General features: G+C 38.4%; 1 protein-coding gene across 9 annotated transcripts in view; it reads right to left on the bottom strand.

Moving 5' to 3' along the window:
- Positions 1-26,255, bottom strand: part of AASDH (aminoadipate-semialdehyde dehydrogenase) — a 32,357-nt gene extending 6,102 nt beyond the window's left edge. For 3 of the 9 annotated variants that reach the window (XM_070458401.1, XM_020890644.2, XM_020890648.2), the window contains exons 1-11: positions 22,968-23,403; positions 20,464-20,738; positions 20,251-20,371; positions 15,690-16,009; positions 12,670-12,862; positions 7,656-7,897; positions 7,191-7,297; positions 6,453-6,625; positions 5,831-6,023; positions 5,103-5,218; positions 3,334-4,117 (exon numbers count right to left, since the gene is read on the bottom strand). In XM_070458401.1, coding sequence (XP_070314502.1) covers positions 3,334-4,117; positions 5,103-5,218; positions 5,831-6,023; positions 6,453-6,625; positions 7,191-7,297; positions 7,656-7,897; positions 12,670-12,862; positions 15,690-16,009; positions 20,251-20,371; positions 20,464-20,693 — 2,479 coding nt within the window. In that variant the 5' untranslated portion in view covers positions 20,694-20,738; positions 22,968-23,403. The other 6 variants (XM_070458400.1, XM_020890646.2, XM_070458402.1 and 3 more) reach the window with 6 other exon arrangements.
- Between the last annotated feature and the right edge of the window lie 694 nt (positions 26,256-26,949).

The following is a 26,949-nucleotide window of genomic DNA, read 5'->3' as shown; positions in this document are numbered from 1 at the left end:
CCTTGCCAATGCAGGAGACACAGGTTCCATACCGGGTTGAGGAGGATCTCAATACCACACAGCAGCTAAGCCCATGCTGCACAACTACTGAGCTGGTGTGCCTCTAGAGCCTGGGAACTGCAACTGGAGAAGACCAAGTGCCCAAGAGCCAGTGCTCCCCAAGAGAAGCCACTGCAATGAGAAGCCTGCACACCACAATTAAGAGTAGGCCCCGCTCACTGCAACTAGAGAAAGCTGGTGTGCAGCAAGGAAGCCTCAGTGCAGCCAAATAAATAAATAAATCTTTTTTTTTTTAATAAATAAATCCTAAAAAGAAATGCTAAAATTAACAATATGAATATTCACTGGAAGGACTGATGCTGAAGCTCCAATATTCTAGCCACCTGATGTGAAGACCCGACTCACTGGAAAAGACCCTGATGCTGGGAAAGATCAAAGGCAAAAGGAGAAAAGGATAGCAGAGGATGAGATGGTTAGATGGCATCACCAACTTCATGGACGTGAATCTGAGCAAACTCCAAGTGATAGTGAAGGACAGGGGAGCCTGGCTTGCTACAGTCCATGGGGGTCACAAAGAGTCGAACACAACTCAGGAACTTAACAACAAATGTTTACTAACCTTTTATCTTATGGAGGATACTACTGTTGGAATTTTATTCCTATTAACTCATGTTATCCTCACAGTGAAGTGTGACTATATGCACATTTTATAGAGAACAAAATTGAAGTAAAGAGAGTTAAGTTATAGGAGAGTTATGGGCAAAACTACTCAGGTAGTAAGTGGCAGAGCAAGGATTTGAATTCAAGAAGTCAAGCTCCAGAGCCTATTGTCTTGCCAACTATAGTAGACTGATTTTTCCAAACTGCTGCTTGGATGAGAAGACAGAGCAGGAGTCTCTGACTTGCTGTGGCCAAAAAAAAAACCCTCCGATTGGAAGTGGGAGTGGTCAAAATCTACAAAGTAAAGATCACTCAAGTTTCTGGAGGGCATGTAAGTCAGGGGAAGTGAAATCCAGGCATTGGCTCAACACTCTGAGTGGTTCCACCTAGGATTATAACCACTGCTGCCCACTTGAGGCCCAATTTCCAGAGTATCTGTTGTACTTTCTTCTGGCAGTTACTGCTCAGAAGGGAAAGGACAGCCTACTTAGTGAAGATGAAGAGAAATATCCTATATAGTGGACTACACCAGGAACAGCTGGGTAATGAGAAAGTTCTTTCAGTTCGGCTCCAGAAGGAAATGTTTTGTGACCTTGGGTTAGGCAAAGATCTCCTGAATATGACATCAAAATCAGGATCCATAAAAGAAATTATAAAGTAGACTTCATTGAAATTAAGAACTTCTCTTCAAAAGACACTGTTAAGGGACTTCCCTCATGGTCCAGTGGTTAAGACTTTGGGCTTCCACTGCAGGGGGCATGGGTTTGATCCCTGGTCAGAGAACTAAGATCCTGCAAGCAGGGACAAAAAACAGATTGGTGGTTGGTGGTAGGGATAGGAGGAGGAATGACTATAAAGTGAAACAGAAATTTTTTGGAGCAACGGACTCTTAATTGTGGTAGTGGTTACATGATAGTATGCATCTGTCAAAACACAGAACTGTATACTACTGAATATAAACCATACATTAGTAAAAAATAAAAAATAAAGTACTAAGTGATAGTTACCAACAATGAATTGTATATTTGAAAATTGCTGAGAGTGAATCTTAAAAGTTCCCATCTCAGGAAAAGAAAATGGTAACTATATCAGGTGATGTAGGCTAACTAACTTATTGTGGTAATCGTTTTGCAATATACACACACATCAAATCATTATAATGTATACCTTAAACTAATAAAACGCCATATGTCAATTACATCTCAATAAACCTGGAAAATTTGTAAAAAGAAAAAAAAAGGACTAAGTGACCACCATGTGCCACAAGCTTTGGGTAGACACTTGGGATGCAAACAATAACCTCAATAAGCTGACTTTCATGGACTAGGGATTACTCAAATTCATATGTATAACTGAAAGTTTCCTGTAGCGAAATTCTCAAAATATATGTTTTCAATAGGAAAGGATCAAACTTAGATTCAAGTAGATCCTAGCCAGGATAACTTAAGTAGGGAGATATATTCCTAAATATTTAGACTGAAAAGCTTTGGTAAACAGAGTCCATGAGCACTAAAGTAAAACTTAATGTAGTTTGGGGGAGGGGTAAAAAGAGAGTGATAATCAAGGAGACATTATACTTGAACCCCCATATCTCTGTAAAGTAAAAGTCGCCTGCACCTTAAGGAAATGGAGTAGCAGTTAATAGCTAACACTCAATGAGCACTCAGTCCGGCCCTGAAAAAGAAAGTGTTAGTCGCTCAGTTTTCTTGCAATCCCATGGATTATAGCCCGCCAGGCTCCTCTGTCCATGGAATTCTCCAGGCAATACTGGAGTGGGTCAACATTCCCTTTCCCAGGAGATCTTTCCAACCCAGGGATTGAACCCAGGTCCCTGGCATTACAGGCAGATTCTTTACTGTCATGCCACCAGGCATGTACTAAAGGATTCACCAGCAATGATCACATTTAATCCTCTCAGAAGCTCTATGGTCATTGTGGTAGTTTCAACATATATCCACAAGCTCTGTGATACTCTTCCTTTCAAGAGGTGGAGCCAATTCCCCTCCCCTTGCGTGTGGGTCAGACTTAACGATGTGCTTCTAATAACAGAATAAAGCATGAATGATCATTTACAACTTTAGACACTAAAAGTACTGCATTTTTCCTCACTCACTCTCTTGGGTCACTCAGAGAGAAGCCTATGGGGCAAGAAACTGAAGCTTCCTGCCAAAACTCAGCAAAGAACTGGTCTTGCGTTAGCCGCACTGTGAGTAAGCCATCTTGGAAGCGGATTTCGCCAGCTCACATCAAGCCTTCACAGGGCTGCAGCCACAGGAGAAAGCCTATGCCAGAACTTTCAGCAGCTCCTCTAACTTCCTGATCCACACAAACTGTGAAATAACGAATGTTTATTGCTCTAATCCATTAAGTTTGGGAATAATCTGTGATGCAGCACCATGTTTTATTTATTATGCCCATACATTCATGAGAAAACTGAAGTTCTAGGGAGTTCCACAACTTGTTGAAGGTCACAGAGCGGGTAATAGCCTTAGGGCTAGGTTCAAACCCAGAAACTCTGACCCGAGGCCCACACTGTGAATCAGCATGTAATTATAATTCTTTGACAGAAACCAAACCCACTATACACAGGTTTTTTAAATTTAACTTGGCCCTACTGGTATTTTCATATGGTAATTCCATTTAACTCTATAAACCTCAAATGCAGAAACTTACCCACTACAATGAAGTTTCCACACTTAGATACACATGCTGAGGATTCAATGCGGTCTCCTAAAATCTGTTCCCATTTCAATTTTCCAGAGTAAAGGTCAACTGCCATCATTATACGAGAATGGGAGCCAATGTACACAGTTGCAGATGACTTATCAATAGCTGGTATTACAACCAGAGGGGAGGCATCCACACATTTGCCTGTGTCTGACCTCCACCTCACACGAAACTCCATTTTCTCAGCCCTAATCACAGGTGTCTCCTCTTCAGAAACTTCTACAACACAGGATGGATCTTCTGACTTCCCAATAAGAGGTGGAGTATTTAGGCTTTCTCTAATTTGAATGTCAGTCTGTGAAATTAAATCAGAAGGGCAATGTCCCAACTTAGTTAAATACCTATCAGTCTTCAAAGACAAAATCTGACTCCCTCTGCTCAGTGCAATAAAAGCATTGATCTCATTGTCACAATGTAAAGGCACGACAGATTCCTGATGTAAAGATTTTCCACTGGTTTCCTCTTGAGTAACATCACTGAATTTTCTTTTCATGGCATGATTCTTGCTAAGTGTCAGATCTTTATCTGGAAATACTGTTTGAAGGATGTGATTGTAAATCTCTAAAATAGAACTGCTGAGAATAATTTCCAGAAGTCCAGGTACCGATGTGCCAACAAGGTTTTCAATCTCACTGAGGAGCCGTATGGATTTCAAGGAATCTCCACCATTATTTAAGAAGAGTGACTCATCAGGAATCTTCAAAGCATCTTCTGAGAGATTCAGAACAGACTACAGATTGGAGAAGGGAGAAATACATTGATGTTCAAGGCCTAAAACCAGCACTTACAGTAATATAAGTGACAGTACTTACATTAATGTGATGAAAAACACACAAAATAAATTTTAACATGATTTTCTATATAGTAAAGGAGCCCCTCATCATCCTACCCAGAGTGTGACAAGCCTACCCTAGGACTGCAAATTATACTTCCCTTTAGAGCAGTTTTTCTACCCATACAATAGGAAATCAAATTATAAAAACATCTGACTTACTAATTATAAAACCCACAAGATAATAATATCTGATATTTCTATAATATAGGGATAGTTATTTTCATTAACTTCACATATATATATATCAGAATTATTTTCCACTAATCTAAAAATGAAGTGGGTAATATTTTTATTTAGATACTCTATTTTTCAGATAAGACTATACATCTTTCTTTTAGAAAACTCCATATTTTATTTAAGAAAAATTATACTGACCTATAAATCAAAGGTAAATATATATATTTCAAAAAAAGTTTTTGATTGTTTATATATATATGTGTGTGTGTGTATAAATAATATAAATTTCCTTAAGCAGAAACATACACATCTTTGAAACTTATGGAATAATGATGTTAAAGCCTTTATACCACAGGCTGTGGCACAGCAAGACTGGGCTATTTTCTCTACTTGGATAAGTATAACTGTACTCAACTACCTTCTCAGGGAAAACTTACGTCAAGAGAAGTTTTGTCTACTTGTGCCTTTTATGACTAATACCTAACTTCCGATAAATCTCTATACAGGGAGCTTAATCTAATCTTGCATTACAGATCCTAACTTTTATTTTAATACAAAGTGAATAAACAAAGCTATGCCACTTAACATCTGGATAGCAGTTAACATCCTTAGAAAATTTTATCAGACTTATTAGGATGCTACATTTCCCGAAGATATACAATGACTTCTTTATAATAACAAATTTGTATCTTAAAAGTTGTACCTTCCACAAATGGTGTAATTTTTCCCAAAGTTCCTCTTTTCCATTGAGCTTACACTCAGACTTCAAGTTTATGTAGTTTAAGTATATCTTATTTAACTCAGAAACATCAACTTTGCCTTAATATAAAAGAAAAAAACAACTTTTAAATTTCAGCTTGAACCCTTCATATCTTCATTAGTCACAACAGACACATTTTTCATTGTTAAGGTTAGAAATCCTATAGAATAGTTTGTCACAGATAATCAATAATAAAGAAAGCAGCCTCATGCTACCCAGAATGTAGTATCAGATAAGAAGAAAGGAGGGGCTCATGTTCATCTCATTTAAAGAGTTAAAGAAATAGTACTATTTACTAAGCAATTACCACATCTTGAAATAAATATTAAAGATAAAATTGGGAAAGTAATAGAATTTGGTGATTAAGAGTACATGTTTTGAAGTCAAACAGTTCTCAATAGAATTTCAACTCTAACTAGCAATGTGATTTGGGGAAAATTACTTAACCTCTTCAGCCTTATTTTTCACGTCAGAAAATGGGAATAATACCACCTATTCACAGGATTTTCTGAGATAAAATGAATTACTTTTACAAAATATTTAATAGAGGGTCTACCACAATATATATTAGTATTACTTATAACAATAAGGATTTAAGTGGTCTTTAAACTAGTTACGAACACAATTACAATCATTTGGCATTGAAACAAAGCAGCTTCAAATTATTTTACCATGAGATGTAAATGGCAGAGAATTAATTAACACAAGCTCATCTGGGACTGCATGACTTGGAAGATGTTTCTGCAGTTCTTCAAAGATGTAATCCTTTACTAAGTCATTTTTAGTCACCATGAACAAAATCAATTTTTCCTGGTTATACCATGTAACTGCACAAGACTCCACTTGTTGAAGACCTTCAGCAACCTATGAGAGAGATTATCCAAATCTGCCAATGAGGACATTTAAAAATAAACTTCCTAAATGCTCTGAAATCAACAGTCAAATTAAATTCTGGAATTCCCTAGAGATTTTTAAAAAATTGTTTCCTACTATCACTATTACCAGCACACAGGGTTCTTAATGTTTTCCAAAAACAATAGCTCCCAGAGCAAAATAAATTTACTTTCACAGTTATAAAAATCCATTTTGTCACTTATTTAAAAAAAAAAACTCTCTTCAACATGAGCGTAAAGTATACAATGAATTATCCATATCTTCTATTGCAATTCATCTTTAATACAAAAGTCTGAAGTCTAAATAATACTGATAGAGAACCCTGGCAAAGCAAATTAGTTACGGCTGCCTCTAATACCTGTGTATGACAATAGATATTTAATATTTAAGCATTTCTACCTGTTGTACAAGTTCTAGGTTAAGACGTTTGCCATGACGTTTGATCTGACTGTCCTTTCGTCCCAAGAAAAATATCTCTCCATCTTTTATAGTCACAAAGTCTCCTGTGGCTCTCATTGTGCCAAGTGGGACCGTCATTTCACCATCGAGAAAACATACTCTATTTCTGCCACCTTCACAAGATATAAACACCAATAAATATAAATAAAAATTATATTAATTTTTATATAAATAAAAATATTTAGGGAAAATTAAAACCATGAAATCAGAACATTTTCAAAAGCTCACTTACTAAGTTTAAAAGTTTTAATATATATATATAAAATTGGGGACTCACTTTTAAATGTTATCAGATAAAATTACATACAATAACAACCTTAGTAGAATAAGCAAAGTAATAAAATTATTTCTAAAAATATATACTTGATTAAGAACATTTTAAAAATAATTTTAAAAATTTAAATATTCTAATTAAATAAAATTCAGGCTATAAAAGAAATACAAAGCAAGTTACAGTTCCTAAATTGCTTTTCTATCTTCCCTTAGAGTATTAGACACAGTTATCTAAAATAATCATGTAACTTATTAAATGTTTCATTGACTGTGAGGATGAGATTAAAAATTACCATCACCGAACAGAAAACTAGACTTAAGAAAAACTGAGGAAAGAGTAAAATTAACACAGACTTTTTTTCTTGGAAAAAAAAATTCATTCCCAATCAACAAATGTAAAACAACCTAAAAATACTTGGCCATTGCCTTCTTGAATTGTAACACCATTAGTATCTCTGACTTCAACTACTGTTCCAAGCAGTGGAAATCCCAGTTGTACAGGCAATTCACATCTATGAAAACACAACAACCCAAACCAAATTTTAAAATTTTCACTTGAATAGAATATTTACCAATGTATTTAAATCACACTGTACCAAATGAAGAAAAAAAAAAGTTTCTGTTATAATTCAAAGACCAACAAGTGGAAAAGGTTAGGTGGAAAAGTTATCTGTTTAGTTACAAAAAGCTTTAGCAGAATCTGTAGTATCAGTTTTCTGAATTCCCAGCATAGAATTCTAGATAAAATAGCTAGCTAAAATAAAAATTCTAGCTAAAATAATGACCCCAGTGCCTACCAAGAACACTATTTGTGTTAAGATACTGGAAAAATACCCTCTCTCTACTCTTTGTAGTAACTGAAACCCGTACTTCAAAGTAGAGTTAAGAATCTTCTCTGGAATCCTGTAGAAAGTTGCCCAACTTGATACCTCTGTGATGCCATAAATATTAAATATTTGTGTTTTATTGCCTACTCCTCTCCAGCTTTTGAGAACAGTTAATGATGGAAATGCTTCACCACCAAGGGCCAGTATGCGAAGAGAAGTACTGGTGGATAAAACAGTTGACTTGATGAGATGGGATCCAAATCTTCTAAGCAATGTTGGCGTTGCCTGTAAATACATCAAAAATAAACTATTTTTTCCCCTTCACGTCTTTAAAAAAAAAAAAACTGTAGTAATTAGTTCAAAGTTTAACTTTGGGAGCTCACATGGAAATTAAGGCTGTGTTTACTGAATGGCAAACGTATTTGGAAAACTACTGAAACACATAAACTTTTTAATGTGGATATAAATTTTGCTTTAGTAAAAAACTTAAGCACAGTATTGTTTCATTATGCAATTTATAGACAAAAAGGTTTAAAGATAAAAACAACAAAATCTATAAAATCAATTTACATTTCCTCTTTCATTATTTCTATGTAGAAAAAGTATATAAAGTGTTTTTAAAATGTGCTTAAGCAGCACAGTGAGTAAAGACCTTAAAAAAGAACTTTATTAAGATAATACTGACATATAAATTATACATGTTTAACGTGTACAAATTTTGAGATATATTATTGGTAAAACCATCACCACAATCCAGATAATGAAAATATCCTTCAGCCCTAAAATTACCTATGTACCATTATAATTCTACCCTCCAACTGGACCTCTCCTCCAGCCAATTGCTGATCTATTTTTTGTCACTTATGGTCAGTTGACATTTTTTAGAAGTTTATAAAATGGAATCATACAACAAGTATTATTATAAGCTGGCTCCTTTCATTCTGCATTGAGTGAAAATGCCTTGTGATTCATGATATATGTATCAATAGTTCATTTTTTTTCATCTCAGTCTACTCAGGGTGCTATGACAAAATACTGTAGACTGGGCAGGAAATAAACAACAGATATGACCTGCTGACTTGTCCTATATATGCAGATCTGGACTATGTAAACTACCAACATGTCACTTCAATGTATAACTTTCTGTCTCAAAAATGTACGTAACTGTGCTTTGACTTCTAACAGGCAGAAGAGTCCTCAGATCTTTCTAAAAAACTGTCTCCTGGGCTATAATCCTCATGTTGGCTCAAATGAAATTCTCTCTTTCTTAGATTGACTAATTATCCATCAACACATTTTACATTTCCTGAGACTTGTTTCATGGCCTAGCATACACTCCATCCTAGGAAATGTTTTAATTTACTTGAAAAGAACGTGTACTCTGAATTTGGTATAGTGCTCTGCATATGGAATTTGGTTGAGAACGTTCAAGTCTTCTTTATTATATGTGCACTGATTTCTGTCTAGTTTTTCATTTAATTACCGAAAGTAGGGTATTAAAATTTCAAACCATTGAGTCCATTTGTTTTTCCTTTTAGTTCTGTCCATTTTTGCTTCATGTAGTGGGAACCTCTAATTTTAGGCAAATATCATCTTGTTTATATAACAATGTACTTCTTGATGTACTGACCATTTTTTATTGCTATGAAATGCTTTGTTGTGGATTTTTTGTTTGCTTACTTGTTTGTAACTTGCCAGGCTAAATGTGAATTCTGTCTCCCTTGTGATATGTGGCCACTAGTGTTGCTGCTTAGTTGACTTTTAAAATACTTATTCAGGAATTCCCTGGAGGTCCTGTGGTTAGGACTCTGCTTTCATTGCTGAGGCCCAGATTCAATCCCTGTGGGGGAAACTAAAGTTCCACAAACTGTGCAATACAGCCAAAAAATAAATAATAAAATACATATTCTTATTTTCAAGTCTTACTTCCTTAGGGTCACCTTGTGTCTATATAGCTCAAAAGTCAACCAATGATTGGACAGATTGTCCATACAGATGAACCTGGGAATGGACTGATGTTGTTACTCAGGCAAGTTGTGTCTGACCAAGTTGTGTCCAACTCTTTGTGAACTGCAGAAAGCCAGGCTTCCCTCTCCCTCATCATCTCCAGGAGTTTTCACAAGTTCAAGTCCACTGAGTTGGTTACGCCATCCAACCATCTCATCCTCTGTTGCCCCCTTCTCCTCTTGCCCTCAGTCTGTACCAGTATCAGGGTCTTTTCCAACAAGTTGGCTCTTCACATCAGGTGGCCAAAGTATTGGAGCTTCCAGCTTCAGCATCAGTCCTTTCAATGAGTATTCAGAGTTGATTTCCATCAGGATTGACTGGTTTGATCTCCTTGCTGTCCAAAAGACTCCCAGGAGTCTTCTCCAGCATCACAGTTCAAAAACATCAATTCCTTGGCACTGTGCCTTCTTTATTCAAAATTAAGTCATTTTAAAGTCTAATCCAGCCTGTATTTTCCACGGGCCTTTTTGTATCTCTTATGTGCATGCATGAAGCCTCAGTGTCAGCCAGCAATGTGCTTGCCCTCCTCACCACTGAAACTTCAGGCCACAGACTCCCATTTCTACTGCAAAACTCAGCAGTTTTTAAAAACATAACCACTTTGCAGATAGTTGTATGTCTATAGTTAATTTCCAAGTGTGGAAATGGCTATTTTTGTCAATTTTGTCCAGCTTTATAGTTGCTTTTTGGGGGAGAAGATTTGCCAGTCTCCTCACTTGGCCATAGTCACAGGTTCCATGTAAGTATTTTTAAAGGGCTTCTTTCAATAAAAGCTAAAAGGACAACCTGAATTTTAATTCAGGGAGGTTATTTAAGGTTATGGCATGTCAAAATATTTAAGTAGTAGCTTGACCCTACACCCCAGCATGTACTTATTGTTAAGTCAAGTTCTTAACTGTCCCACCAAAAGTCTTATCATAAGGAAAACCTCCTGTCAAAAGGATGGCTGAGGGCTCCCCTGGTGGCTCATGGCCCAGGAATATCCTACACGCCGCAAGGCAACCAGGCGGCCCTTGCCCGCGACTCGGGCCTGTGTCCTACAGCCTGGGAGCCGCAACTCCCGGGCCCACACACCCTACGGCCCATGCTCTGCAACGAGAGAAGCTACTGCAGTGAGAAGCCCACGCACCGCAACTGGAGAAGAGTCTGGCAGCAGGGAAGACTCAGAACAGCCAAAAGTACAAATGACGGCCAAATGGTTCTGTTCTCCATTTTCAGTAAGGTGAATCTGAAATATTCTGGCCTAATTTCTCGTCTTAAGTATAATGTCAACTTTGAACTCTATAAATGAACGCACAACTATCAATGTTCAGCAAGGTAAAGCACAGTAACACTTTTCAGATATTCATATAAACTGAAATTATGAATTTAGTGGCACAATACAACTCAATATCCTTTGCAACCAATCGTCATAGGCATGAGAAAACGGGACTGAGCAAATGATGGGGGGCGGGGGGACGCAATTAGAAAATGTTACAGTTTCTTCTAAATTGTCTAAGTAGAAATTCAGGTAAAAATGAAAAACACATATTGACAATTTGGTAGCTAGAAATCTAAGATTCTGCTCTAACTAAAATGTTTCACTTTTAAAAGGCATCAAATTGAAATAATGTAACACTGTTATCCGGAGTATGCAAAAAATGCCCAAATATACTGTAGGTTTGTGAGAAACCAAATATTGAGCCTTCATAAGAGAAAACTCCTTACTCCTGAAATAAAGAGATTCTTAATTTCCTCAAACACTTAGTCCATCTCACTTTGGGGCCTCTCTCCCCCACAATAATTCAAGATATTCTATTTTTTCAAATTTTTAAAACTTTAATAGCATATATTCTCTTTGAAAGCTTTTAAGACCCTTGCTTAGTATCCAATTAGATTTGGACAAGGTTATTAGTAAATAAAATCTGTACAAGGAGCCCTTACAAAGTCAAAGGTGATCTGCTAATAATATTTCTAGTAAGTATATACTGTGAGTTATATCAAATCACAAGGACGTTATATGTGAAAACTGCTGTATTTTGGGAACAGAGTTAGTAAGTATGTATCCATTTCTCAGAAGGATCTATGATCCCAAAAAGGTTAAAAACCAATGCTGAAGTAAATTTATCTGAGATTGTGCTAAAACATTAAGCAAGGGGATCATATTTAAAGAGGTATAACACACTGACGACATGCAAGGGAAGTTTCCTTTCTCTAAGTAACTATCACTCACATCTATTAAGGAACTTATTATATTTTCCCTGAAAAATTATGCTCCTTGAATTTTATAGGAAAATAAAAGCTATATTAAAATCTTGCCCAGGTTCACAGAATAATTCACCAACAGATGAGAAAATTTATATCAGTGATACCCAGCAAGCCACATTGCTATAATGATTTCATTTACATATACCTATATATAAATGATTTTTTTTAATAGGATGAAAAACACATTGCCCAAAAAGAAAGTCAGCATCAAATTTTGTCTCTGGGGAAGAAATTTAATGTCCTCTCAAATCTCATTTTTAAAATTTTTGATTTATCATAATCTGCATATAATTCTATTAATTAACCACTTAACAATGAAATATCTTAAGGCTAGTGTACCAGTCACATACTTTCAGATGTATTTTTAAAATCTTTTAAAATGCCAAATTTAAAAAATATTTGTTTTTTTAGGTTAATATAAATATATTGAGGTAAAAATCAGAAAATCTAAATTTCTAAGTCAATTATAATTTAACTTACTTAAACCAATTTTTAGTGGGAAAAAAATAAATTCAAAACTTTAAGAAAGGAGAGGTGTATCTCAACAGGTTTGAGTAAAAGTTGAGTTCCTTTAGTTATTATAGTATGTGCAAATTGCATAGTAAAAGAATTTTCTATTAAATAAACGGAACTGATTTTTTTTCATTCTCAAACAAAAAGTGACATCATCAGGTGACAGCCTTTGATAATCTAACTAGATTACCATGAATCCACCGTAAAGAGCTATAGAAAAACAAAATATATTCTAACACACAATATTGAACAATGAAAGACAAAACATTTTATTTGCTCATAAAATGTACCTGTAAAATAGTCACTCTGTGACGGGAAAACAGAACAGCAGCTAGTTTTGATGGGACCACTTTGACAGAAGTTGGCACAATAAGCAAAGAGGCACCACTTGACAAAGCAACAAATATTTCCACCACAGAAGGGTCAAAGGTCAGAGGTGAAGCCAGAAACAAAACATCTTCATGAGTGACTTCAAAAAGCACCCTAAGGCAAGACAGAATGTAATTACGAGAAATGCCTAACCTTTAGTAAACATATATTCTAAAAAAGTTTTTATGATCATTAAGTTTCCAGATACTGGCCAGATTTATTTTTCTCTCTTAAACAAAATGGTGTTATTAATTCTAGAACTCTTCTTTATAAATGTAAGGGTTAAAAGCCATTTTAAGCCATATCTACTTTTTACCATGACATATTTTATGCACTTAGGCACCACCTGAAGAGATTTTGTAGATATGATTAAGGTTCCTAATCATCTGACTTTAATCAAAAGGGAGGTTATCCTGGATTGGCTGGCTTTTCTCAGTCGGAAGGCCTTTAAGAGAGTGTTTAGGGGACTCTGCTAGAAGTCCAGTAGTTAAGACTTTGTGCTCCCAATGCAGAGGGCGTGAGTTCAATCCCTGGTCAGGGAACTAAGATCCTGCATGCCACATGACATGGGCAAAAAAAGAGAGAGAGAGAGAGCGTGTTCAGGCCTTCTCTGAAAAAGAGACTCCACAGAGCAGCGGGGTCAGCAATTACTCTCCCTCCCCTGGATTCTCTTTCCTGGCTTGCCTGTGGACAAGCACGTGCCCGCTGGGTTCAGCCTATTCATAATCACCCTTTCTGTCTCCCCAATGGACTTGAGTCTTGACAGCCAGCCTCTACAGGTATAAGTAAACTCCTTGTAAGAGATCCCTGACAAATCCTCCTGGTTCTACTTTTCTGTGAGAATCTTGACTTACTCTACACCGCATCTTCAGTGATGATCAGTAGAGACCTCTGACTCCCTTTTCTCATTATTTGGCACTTTTTCTCAGTATCAAACAAAGAGCAGAACAAAATATATACGGTAAAGCTATTACTGAGCATGGATGGTCAGTGATGAGACAAAGACACTGCTTGAATTTAAAGACAAAAAACTGGCAATTCTCTGGCAGTCCAGAGGTTAGGACTCAGTGCTTCCACTGCTGTGGTTGGGCTCAATCCCTGGATGGGGAACTAAAATCCTGTAAGTCACTTGGCACAGCCAAGAAAAAAAATTAGCAACAAAAAACTCACTCTATCTAGAATTAGGAATTACCTTAACTTCAAAATATCTTAAAGTATGGTATTGTGGGGACCAACTTGGAACCCCAGAGTTGGTATAAAAATTATTTCAAGCTGAAGACATTTTGGATTCAACAGAGGCAGAAAGAAGCCTTCTTGGAACTTTCCTTATCTGACTTGACAGCAGAAACCTCTGGGGAATGAGACTGCCATAAATTCCATCTTCAGGGTGACTTTTACTCCCAGAAAGTGCACCAAGAGTAAACCTAACATAAACCCCCTCTACCCTCTACAGTGGACTTTTACGGCCCCAAAGATGATGAAAACTATTCTTATGTGCAGAGGTCAACATTACCACAGTTTATCTCCTTCTGTCTTTCCTAAAGAAACCTATTTGTATTTCCCATAGAAGCCTTTTCTTCCCCTCCCTTCCCCCTACTGTTATGTAGATAAGCTCCAATTTTAACCATTTCTAAAGAAAATGTATATCCACCCAATACTTTAAATATCATCTCTTCCTATCTCATAGTATCTTCCTCCTTTACCGTATTTCTTCTACTTGATTATCCAAACCAATTCTCACCACCAATTCTTTATGCCCAGCCTACAGCTCTCCCATCTAAAATCAAAGGAAAAAAAAAAAAACTACACCTTCCCATGACTCTTTCATTTCTATTAAAACTAGTTTCTAGAAAATAACACCTTATTTTTGCTGTTTCCATATCTTTATCCCTCATTTTCTTATCTCTAGCCTGTACAGTCTTCAGTTCTGGGCATTAGAAGCAAAAAGTCATTAAAGACCAGAAATGTCAATTACAGCGGACATCTCTGCAGCATTTAACCATTGCTTCCTTTTAGATCTGTGCATAGAATATGGCAGCCGCTAGACACCTGCGCCTACTGAGCACTAAGAATGTAGCTGCTCCATAAAGAGATGTGTAAAGTGTAAAATACACTCTAGAGCTTGAAAATAACTAGTGTACAAAAAACAATGCAAAATACCTCACTAATAATTTTTATACTGATTACATATTAAAATGATAATATTTGGGGTATACTGAACAATATTGTTAAAATTAATTTCACTTTTTACTTTTTAAATGCAGTTACTAAAAACTTTTTAATTATACAAGACTCACAATGACATAAAATTACATATGTGTCTCATGAGGTTTCTCGTTCTACGTCTGTTTCCTGCTTCGATTTCCTAAGACTACTTCTCTCTGTCTGGTTCCCTTCCCCCTCCATTTTCTTTTTTCTTCCAAAGTTGAGAATCTCAACTTCACAGAGATGACTCATCTCCCAGCCGTAACAGTAAAATCAACTCCACAATGCTGCAGGAGTTAACTTAATGAAATGCAAACTTTTTAATGGTTCCTTATTACCTTTTAGATTAAGTTCAAACTTCTCCAACACAGGCTCCTGCCCCTGAGGTCATAAGTCTCCTACTCTTCAGCTCAGACCCAATGCACTCTAGCAAGCCAAACTCCTCCTTTCTCCCATACCACTGCCAGTATCTCTGCTAGTAATGTTTCCTCTCTTCTTATTAATAATTAAGAAGCAAATTTTCCAAACATATCACTTGCTATTTGGCTCCAGGTCTGGATCAAACGGGTGAAGCCCTACTCTGCAGAGAACTGAAGTTCAGATATAACTGAAACAAGAGACCCAGGTTACTTAGGACTGTCAGTAGGAACAAGAGTTATAAAGAACAGACGGTTCAAAATTCATTTTTCCCTTTAAATTACAAGTTCTAAAGAAGGATTCTAAGAACAGAACTTACCGAAAATGCTGGATGTTTGGCACTATACACGCATGAGGGACTCTGACAATCTTAGGTATCCCTGTCGTGCCTGACGTGTGGAGGACATAGGCCAAGCAGTGCTTCAGCCTCACATCCACAAGCTCTTCTGACTTTTCTTCACTGCTGCTCTCAGAACTCATACTCGTTGTCATTTTTCCTTTTTCAAATTTCTCTTTTCTATCATTTAGCACCAGGCTCACCTCAACATTTTCCCAGTGAAGTCTGAAGAGTATTAGGTCATTATGTTCTACTGTAAGCGTATCATAGTTCAATAATGCTTCATAGGAAGACTTGAATTTCTGTATTAAATGGGGAACAAAGTTTATTATTATATAGTTTAATATTATATAGAATATTAAGTTTAATATTCTATAGAATACTGAATATCCATTTACCGATTTAGCACAGCTTTTTTTTTTTAAGGACAACGGACCTTTGAACATGGGTTTGAACTGCACTGGTCCACTTATCTGAGTTTTTTTCAGTAAAAACGTACTCCATCTGAGTTAGATGAATCTGGGGATGTGGAATTACAACTGTAAAGTTAGAGGCAGATTTTCCAATGAACGGGATTCGGCATCCCAATCCCCAATTTGTTCAAGGGTCAATTGCACTTGCACTTTATCCAGGAATAAAAAGAAAAATGAGAAATCTCCAAGAGTAAGGTGCTATCCTTACTTTAAAACTCACCTTTAACATAGAGACATAAAAGCACACAACTGCAGTGCAATGTGATGTGGTAACGAAGTATGCTTCCAGTGTCAATGAAAACAGAGAAGGCTGAACTTAACTTGCCTGGAAGGTCAGAGATTGATTTTTCATATGTAATGTCTATGTTGTAAGTAGCTATTCTCCAAATAAAGAAAAGGGGTATTTAGACAATCAATAAACAATATCTGACTGGACAATGTTGGTGTTAGAACAGTAAGCATTCCAATAAGCTGCAGAACTGGGGGAGAGAGAGAAGATGAGTAGTGCTGTTGACCAGAGATGAGTTGCTAATCCTTAATAACTATATCCTCAAAACCAAGGAGTTTAGATCTTAATCTGTGATAGGATCCAACTGAAAGTGGCAATAGCATAGACTAGACTTTGCTTGTCAAGAAGAGAATAATAAGCAATTCTATAAGTGAGTGCCTTTAATGAATCTTCCATAACAATTCAGATATGCTTACTCCTTGGAAGGAAAGTTATGACCAACCTAGACAGCATTTAAAAAGCAGAGACATTACTTTGCCAACAAAGGTCCGTCTAGTCAATATGATGGTTTTTCCATCGTATTGATGTATGGATGTGAGAGTTGGACTATAAAGAAAGCTGAGCACTGAAGAATTGATGCTTTTAACTATGGTGTTGGAGAAGACTCTTGAACTGGAGAAGACTCTGAACATCTAACTGAGATGGTCAGATGGCATCACTGACTCAACGGACAATAGTTTGGGTAAACTCTGGGAATTAGTGATGGACAGGGAGGCCTGGCGTGCTGCAGTTCATGGGGTCGCAGAGTCGGACACAACTGAGCTACTGAACTGAACCGAATACCAGCCTGAAGAGTCTGTTGCAGCAGAAATGAATAGAAAGGGCCTATGAACAAAGAATCAACAGAGCTTGGTGACTTTCTGGACAGGGAGCGAGCCTAAGATTGCTGAATTTCTGGCTCAGTTATCTGGTAGATGGAAACAGATTAAAACAGAAGTTTCCCTTGAGTATATCTTTTTAGGTTGATAAATAGCAGCTTAATGAAGTATAACAACTTTTTACAATAAAGAAATTAATGCAAATGAGAGGAAAAGGTCACAACTCAGGATCCAGCAGTTTTCTGTTTGTACTTGTTTTGTGTTTATTAGGTAAACTGTAGTATGTTCTATAATGTAAAAAAAAATTAAGGCCCACATAATCTTAAGACGAAGCTCAAACACTGTTCTCCATTAAAACTGTCCTATCTCTGCTAGGTTATGTATACTTCGCTTAGGGTGATATTACACTATGTAGACCTTGGAAGTACTAATCTTTTCTCTCCAACTATATAAGCAACTGCCAGGTAAGAATCCTGTCTTAAGTTACTTTCACATACTAATATCCTCCCAAACACCCTGTTCTAGTGCAAGCTTTCTCAATCTCAACATTACTGACATTTTGGACCAGATAAACCTTTGTTGGGGTTGTACACTGTCGGACTTTGAGCAGAATCCCTGACCTCTACCCATTAGATGCTAGTACCATCCCCTTTCTATCATGATCATAAAAAATATCTCAACATGCCAGAGTGTTTCCTGGCATGTAAAATCACAGCCAGCTGAGAACTACCACTCTAGGAGATCCTGGGCATACAGTAGATGCTCAATAAATACTTCTGACTGCTCTTGTGTTAAGTGACAGAAGAACACTTACACCATCATGAGAATTATGGAAAAGGATGGAAAAGGAAGCAAGGTACTTTTTATGGGGTTTGCTATGTATCCAACTCCTTCCTATATGCAGTTATAAAGACTAGCTTGATATTGACAATTAATTCTTCCACCCAACCACCCCATCTACAAAACTTTCACCAAGGCTGTTTAAAAAACTGAACCTCACATTCTCATTTTAGTTTCGCTTGTGTGTGCATGCGTGCTCAGTTCCTTCTGTCATGTCTGACTTTTGCGACCCTATGGACTGTAGCTCCTCTGTCCATGGAATTCTCCAGGCAAGAATACAGGAGAGGGTAGCCATTTCCTTCTCCAGAGGAATCTTCCCGACCCAGGGATAGAACCTGAGTCTCCTGCACTGCAGGTAGATTCTTTCCCGCTGAGCCACCAGGGGAGCCCTTCAGTTCAGTTCAGTTCAGTTCAGTTGCTCAATCGTGTCTGACTCTTTGCAACCCCATGAATTGCAGCACACCTGGCCTCACTGTCCATCACAAACTCCCGGAGTTTACTCAAACTCATGCCCATCGAGTTGGTGATGCCATCCAGTCATCTCATCCTCTGTCGCCTCCTTCTCGTCCTGCCCCCAATCCCTCCCAGCATCAGGGTCTTTTCCAACGAGTCAACTCTTCGCATGAGGTGGCCAAAGTACTGGACTTTCAGCTTCAGCATCAGTCCTTCCAATGAACACCCAGGACTGATCTCCTTTAGGATGGACTGGTTGGATCTCCTTGCAGTCCAAGAGACTCTCAAGAGTCTTCTCCAACACCATAGTTCAAAAGCATCAATTTTTCGGCGCTCAGCTTTCTTCACAGTCCAACTCTCACATCCATACATGACTACTGGAAAAACCACAGCCTTGACCAGACGGACCTTTGCTGGCAAAGTAATGTCTCTGCTTTTTAATATGCTATCTAGGTTGGTCATAACTTTCCTTCCAAGGAGTAAGTGTCTTTTAATTTCATGGCTGCAGTAAGGGAAGCCCTTAGTTTTGCTTAAAACAAATAACCAATTTGAGGAACAGAAAACTGTGGTCAGACAATCATACATGTATATTCAGAAAATATTTATTTACCAAATTAATACTCATTGTCTCTTTCTGGAGGCCCTATTCTAATACTTATTACTCCATAGGAAGCCCCCCATATACCTGAAGCTCTTGAATTGTCTTACTGATGTATGTTACAGATACAATGCATATATATACAAATAGGTGAAAGGCATTTAAGTTACTCTCAAATATAAAATGATTCATATAGGAGATGGTAATAATAGGCTAAATTGAACATATTTTCTGTAATTTTTTTCCATGGTAAAACAATATTTTATAAACAATAAATGAAGAAATAATAATGAAAAATGGGCTGCCCCTTGCCTAACATATAATACCAATTTTGCACCTAAGGCAGTGTTTCTTGGCTAGAAGTGACTCTGGTTGGCAGTCAATTAAAAATTTTAAAACTATTTAGTTTTCCAGAAAGATCTGGCCTAAGTGCCAAGCTCTTTCTCAAAATCTAAGCTTGGATACAGTTCTTTAATGTTGCTGACTACTGTAAGCTGGCATAAAGATACAAAGGTAAAAGTGTCAAGTGTTGGGACTTCCCTGGCAGTAGAGGGGTGAGACTCCATGCTTCCAGTGCAGGAGGTATGGGTCAGGGTCTCTGGTCAGGGAACTAAGATCCCACACGCCACATGGCCAAAAAATAAAATATCGAGTATTAGAAAAGTTTCCTTTGGAAACTTTGGAAAGAGAAAGTATATTCAAGGCAATGCACAATTCATTATTGTGAGGGCAGAAGATATGTTCGTGTCATTGAGCAGTGGTTCTCAAAGGAGCATGGGGGGTGGAGGGTACCTCCAGAGACATTTGGCAAAGTCGGAAGAAAAGTCTGGTTGTTACAGTTGAGGGGTGCTACTGACACCTGTTAGGTGAGGCCATGGGGATACTAAACATCTTAAAATGCAAAGGACTCTCCTCACAACAAACAATTACCTAACCCCAAATGTCAACAGTGCTGAGACTGAGAAGCTTTGCTGAATTAGTGAATTTAGAAATCAAGATGGGGATGGGACTCCTATCAATTGAAAAGTAAATAAAACACATTAAAAAAAAAAACTTAAATAGCCACACATACACTTATATGCGCTTTTTCAACAAGGATATACTTCAGATTACATTTTTTCATAAAATGAGTCGATAATACTGGCGGTGAATCTGGATCAACAGGTGCATAAGCAGCAGGAACTTGGAGAATTCTAAAGAAACAAAGGACAGAGTCAGCACAGGATATCTGTTGAAAATAATCTTACTTTAAGATATCAAATTTTCAGTTCTAAAAAAATCTTACCCTAAAATCCAAGAGGGTAAGTTTACTGTAGGATGGCAGTAGAGACCAATTTCCCGAATGCCTTGAAAGTCACAGTGTAACAGCAGAAAATTCGATAATGCTGAAGCAGCATTAATCACAGTCTTGTAGGTATAGTAAACTGGAGGCTGGCTGTTACATTCATCAAAACACACAGCTATTTTATCTGAATAAAGGGAGGCAGCCTGATGCACCAACTCCTGAAGAGTCATTTCACTGAGGCTTATCTGAACATCACTGGTAGCAGAGAACTCTACCTATATCAAGAAATGTTAGGGGAACAAGGAGTTTCATGGAGTTTGTTGTAGTGGGGGGGGGGGGGACGTTTGGAGAAAAAATTCTATACAATCACTCCTCAAAAAAATGACTATATCAAAGACACAATTAAAGAATCACTGAACTATGAACTGTCTATGGTAACTTTGCTGAGAAAAACAGGGTTGAAATTTTGATACAGTCAACATGGTAGAACTGGACACAAATATGAGAGGGGAATGGTATATACACAGATGAGGATGAAACAAATAGAAATGCAGAATTCTCTCAAAACAGACCACAAAGTAGAAAAGAAATAATAATAAGTAAATTATTACCCAGTAAAACCAAATTCAAAGTACCGTATGCTTAGTTTTTTCATTTTTCTTGTTACAGGTTGATTAAAATCATTAAAATCCTGTATAGTAACTTTGAAAAAGCTAATTCAAGTGAAGTCTGCTTTTAGAAACTGAACAAAGGTGAAAACAAAACCAATCTCTGATAGAAAAAAGAGAAAAAAAACCCTTACATTTACCTAATTTTAGTCCTCTCTATATAAACTGTACTTATTATTATTATTAATATATAATACTTTTCAAAGGTCACAGCAAGTCAAGAACTGTTAAGAACTAAGCTCTTCATACTCTAGTTTGAAATATATATATTTATAACATATATATTATACACACACACATACACACACATATATATATATATGTATTTGTTTTTTTAACAGGATCTTAGTTCCCCAACCAAGGATCCAACCCAGGGACCCAGAAGTGAGAGCACAGAACCCCAACTACTGGGCAGCCAGGGAATAGCCCCTAATTTGATTTGTAAATTGCCAATAAATTCACTTAAATTTAGACTCTATAATACTACAACTCAATAAAGTATTATATCAATACAAAGTTCTTTGGGCTTCTCAATGCAGGTCACATAAAAAGAAAACGTGACGCTGCATTTCATAAAAAAAACCTTAGGTATGACTGAACAGCAACAAAAACCTCACAACCGTCAGTATTTGAACTTATTTCCCTGCTGATTCATCCACATCATTTAATCAATATCAATTGGAGAAAATAAAATATTCCTAAAGAGAGCAAGGGACTTCCTTTGTGGCTCAGCTAGTAAAGAATCTGTCCGCTATGCAGCAGACCTCCCTTCGATCCCTGGGTTGGGAAGATCCCCTGGAGAAGGGAAAGGCTACTCATTCCACTATTCTGGCCTGGAGAATTCCATGGACTGTATAGACCATGGGGTCGCAGAGAGTCAGACAGGACTGAACGACTTTTCTTCACTTCAAAGAGAGCAAAATAAATAACTGCTGACACCCATAAGGTTTGGAAATACTCTGATTTCTAAATACAAACTTCTAAATATAAAATAACTTTAGTATTTGCAGTATTTTTAATAAGCTTTTCTACAAATACTTGCTCTTTCTGTGATGCACAAGATAAAATGAATTCTTTTTTGAAAAGCCATTTTTATGACAAATTACAACATTCACTATACATATCTATACAATTAGTATGTTTTTTAAACTTTCAATTGCCAGTTTTCTTGTAAGAGAATTAAGGCAAAATCTATTCTTGTTGTCTAAGATTTTTGTTTTCATTAACTGAATCATAAATACATTTGTTTCAATAGAGAATACTAAATGGATGTCCAAACACTTCTGGGACCACATTAGAAGGGGGAAAAAAACTGAAAATCTGGTAAACAGATTATATATGTAACGGGATCATTAAGTTTTAACATACTTGCTACTTCATATCTGTAGAGGCTGCTATTGAGTCATGAGAGGTCTTAGAGGACTCCTCCTGCTGCTAAGTCACTTCAGTCGTGTCCGACTCTGTGCGACCCCATCCCTGGGATTCTCCAGGCAAGAACACTGGAGTGGGTTGCCATTTCCTTCTCCAATGCATAAAAGTGAAAAGTGAGTGAAGTCTCTTAGTCGTGTTAGACTCTTCGCGACCCCATGGACGGCGGCATGGGATTTTCCAGGCAAGAGTCCTGGAGTGGAGTGCCATTGCCTTCTCCGAGGGACTCTTCCTAGGTTACTGGTTATTTTAAATACTAATAAATAACCTAAAAACTTTATTTTCCGGTATCCACCGGCTTCTTAAGGTTCATGAAGCGACTACGATTAATAACTATCTACTTTTTACCCTTCAACACGTTTTTCCAATTGCTTTTCGAAATCATGCTATTAACAAAAGCTAACTTACATTCGAAATAAGGTGCAGAGAGTCTAACGCAGGGTGAGTGGAGAGAGCCCACTGGTCAAGTTTAATCTTTGCGCCACTCCATCCCGCCACACACCCCTAACTCAAATCCGAGGCCAACCGATGGCTAGCCCCTAAGCTAAGCAAACCTGTGTGCAGACAGCCCCAGATGTCGCCGTACTTCTCCTCCCTCACACATGTCCCCACTGGACACCGCCTCCTGTCGAGACCCACTCAGAAGGCCTAGAGGTGAAAGGGTAGCGGGGAAATCTGAGCCCATCCGGACCTTCTTCCTCCAGTCCAACCCCAAGGCGTCACACACAGCGAATAAATCAATAACACCCAAGGTTGAAATCTGGCCTAGCCTTCCGAGAGCTGAATGGCGCGGCTTCGCCCGTAATCTTCCGCGTCGCCTTGATGACGTCACACGGGCGACCCGGAGCAGACAGCGTCGCTCTGGCCCGCCCCCCTCTTTCCCCCCCCTCCCTGAGCTTCGGAGGCCAGGGCCGGAAGAGTTGGCATTTTGCTGGTTGTTCTCGTTTGAAATCTCCACTCTAGTCGCGTTGGATTTTGGAGAGTTTGCGAGGGCTTTGGAGTTGACCCCGTTGGAGTCGAACTCTTTCATACTTGCCAAGAAACTATGAGAGAAACTTTAATTTGAAGCAACTGGCTCCTCGTTCACTATGTGACTGGCTAGAGAGATCACTTGGAGTTGATGCTAAGAGCGATGAAAACATTGTGAAATACACGAGTGACTGGACTTCATCCATTGCACTTTTTAAAAAATAATAACTTGCCCTACCCTGCGGGGGACTATGCAGCAATGAAGCCTGCAAACGGATTCCTTGTCATAACGGTGGCATTTTTAATAGGAAAAGATGCACTTAAATGATAACTAAGAACATTTCGGCTTAAAACAGTCTGAGGCACGAAAGTTACTTAAGCTACTTGTGCTCCTGAATAGCAGTCTTTTTTTAGAGGAGTTGGAGGCATGTAAGTTAATTATGAAAAATGTCAAGAACAATAATGGCGATTTAAAAAAAAAAAAAAAGATACTGTGCTGGTAGCAGAGAGGAAATGGAAACCGAGTTGTCCTAAAACCAAATTCCCTCACTGAGTTTATGATCAATCTCTCCCTCCATAACTGTATTCCCTTTCTTGTCTCCTCTGACATCAGTCCTGGGTTAACTGAATACTAATCAACCAGAGTCAGAAGACTGTGTGAAATTGCTCAGTCGTGTCCGACTCTGCAATCCCATGGACTACAGCCTACCAGGCTCCTCCATCCATGGAATTTTCCAGGCAAGAGTACTGGAGTGGGTTGCCATTTCCTTCTCCAGGGTAATCTTCCTGAACCAGGGAATGAACCCAGGTTTCCCACATTGCAGGCAGACGTTTTACTATCTGATCCACTAAGGAAGCCCTAAGATTGCTATTTTTGATAACATCATTAATGTACTAAAATTGCTGTTGCAGATATATATACATATATACACATACATACATATATATATATGTACGTAGGTAGGTATTATCATCAGTAACATACAAATTCAGATTGTTTCTCTAGGACAAGATGAGCTCACAGACCTGTATCACCTGGCCAAGGAATTGTAAACTGCAGACAACCTGACCCACAAAACCCGATTAAGAAATGGTGGGGCTTCCCTGGTGTCTAGTGGTTGAGAATCTGTCTTGCACTGGAGGGGAGGTGGGCTCTGTCCCTGGTCAGGGAAGTAAGATCCCACATGCCACGTAGCATCTAAGCCTGTGTGCCACAACTAGAGAGTCTGTGCACAGTGAGAGAGCCCGCCTGCCGCAGCTAAGACTAGATGCAGCCAAATAAGTCAGTAAATGAATATTTGTTTAAAAGTTAGAAGATGGTGATTAATCCCAATTCTTTGTTCTTGCCCTTTAAAACATGCCTAACTCAAAGACCAAGATGGGGTGCATCTGAGACCTGTCTTCCCATGCCTTTGCTTGGCACCCTGCAAATAAATCCTTAACATTGCTGGAAACATCTGCTGTCAAAGAGTTTGGCTTTCTGGAGCACTTGCCCAGTTACAAAATGGTCCGGGTTTTGGTTTTGTTTTGTCTAGGGGAAGGACTTTGTCTAGGAAGCAGCCTGACATCAACAAACGACAACAAACAATAAAGGCATGAGAACACAATGTTCTTGTGTCGTTAGGCATTGGTGGCAAGGAACTGTTAGGTAGTTAGAATAGGGAAAAGAGTCCAAAATGGCGGTGGCTAAAAGACCTGGAAGGGAAAGCCCGTGAAAATAGAAAAGGAAGGTCCGAGGACCGGAGTGAGAACCTCAGGTAAAACAAACAACACTCCTGGCTGGCCCAATTTACATAAGACAGGCCCAGGGACAGAAAGACTTATAAAAAGAGGAGCCAAAGCTCTCTTTATCTATCTTCCCCCCCCCACCCCCCCCACCCCGCGATCTTCTCTTCGCGTCTTTGGATCGTCGTGCCCTCACACCTCGAAGATGGATTTTCCTGCTATTATCTAAATAAGTAGAGCTGTAACACTGATTTATTTATGAGCTACAACACGGTCTGTACTCCAAGAGCTGTGAGCATACACTCGCGTGACAGAACTGTAGCAGCATCGAAGTGAGAGGTGCCTCCACTTGCCCATGAGCGTGGACCACCGGTCTTTTACCTGGTGTGTGTGTGTTGAGGGGTGGGGAACAGTGTCAGATGTGTATCTTTGCTTCTGTGTTTGGGACTGACACCATTATCCACCCAGTGAGTGGGGTAGAGAAAGCCTCGATACCCCCCCCCCCCAACTTCTTTTTACCCTGCTGGATGCAGTTAGATCCTCTGTCCTCCGGTACCCAGTCTCTGGACCACTGCCCAGCTGGCCATATCAGAATCGCCTGTGGTAATGTTAAAATAACACATTCCAGATTCTTGAATCTCCACTCCCAGAGGTTCTGAATTCGTCTAGAGAGGGAGGGGCCTACAATCTGTATCCTCCCCTGCCCATTTGCATCTTTAAAATGCTAACTTTTGCTCTCTTACTTTAGGTGCTCTTGTTCACCTTTTCCCTTAAGCCCATCCAGCCTTGCGTGGCTACAGCAGGATAGTTTAATTCTCCTACTGCGACCTGCCAGGATAATTTAATTCTGAGGCGAATGATAGCTTGTTCGAGTTTTTCTTCCCTTTCAGTCTCTGCTCCTTCTGTTGGTTTTGGACTCTCACGTTAGAGGCTTCCCCAGGTGTCTGGTGATGATACTTGATTATTTAAAAGTGGGACATTTAAAAGCTGATTGGAAGTTCTGAGTCCGTGGGATAAGTTTTTTGAAAACCAAGTGAGAGAAAAGGGCTGCAGAGCTTGGGAGGAGGTCTCAGAATTCAGTATAAAAATTTTCTCTTAATTTTCTTCCAAGTGCCTGATGTCCTCTAATACAAGGACCCTCTGTTTTACTCTCTCCCAAATAAAAGGGCTTTCAGAGTTAGGCTTTGGGTTGATGGGTGGTATCATAGGGTATAATTCTCTCTCAAGGGAACTGCCAATCCTTTCTTTTAGTTACCCTCTTTATCCTTACTTGCAGAAGCCAGTTTCTCAGCTTTTTAGGGTCCTGATGGCTCAGTGGTAGGTTAAAAAAAAAAAAAAAAAAATCCACCTGCCAATGCAGAGAGGGTTCAATCCCTGGGTCAGAAAGATCCCCCGGAGAAGGAAATGGCAACCCACTGCAGTATTCTTGCCTAGGAAATCCCATGGACAGAGGAACCTGGTGGGCTACAGTCCATGGGGTCCCAAAAGAGTTGGGACACAAACTAGTGACTAAAACAAAATGATGTAAATAGGATTGCTTACTGGCTTTGCTCCCTACTGGTTTAGTCTTTCAGTTCAGTTCAGTTGCTCAGTCGTGTCAAACTCTTTGCGACCCCATGAATCGCAGCACGCCAGGCTTCCCTGTCCATCACCAACTCCCAGAGTTTACCCAAACTCACGTCCATTGAGTCGGTGA

This window comes from Odocoileus virginianus, chromosome 29, assembly GCF_023699985.2.
Source record: "Odocoileus virginianus isolate 20LAN1187 ecotype Illinois chromosome 29, Ovbor_1.2, whole genome shotgun sequence".
In the NCBI taxonomy this organism is placed as follows: domain Eukaryota; kingdom Metazoa; phylum Chordata; class Mammalia; order Artiodactyla; family Cervidae; genus Odocoileus; species Odocoileus virginianus.
Note: the sequence above shows the minus strand (reverse complement) of the source record. Positions and strands in the feature narration are given on the sequence as shown.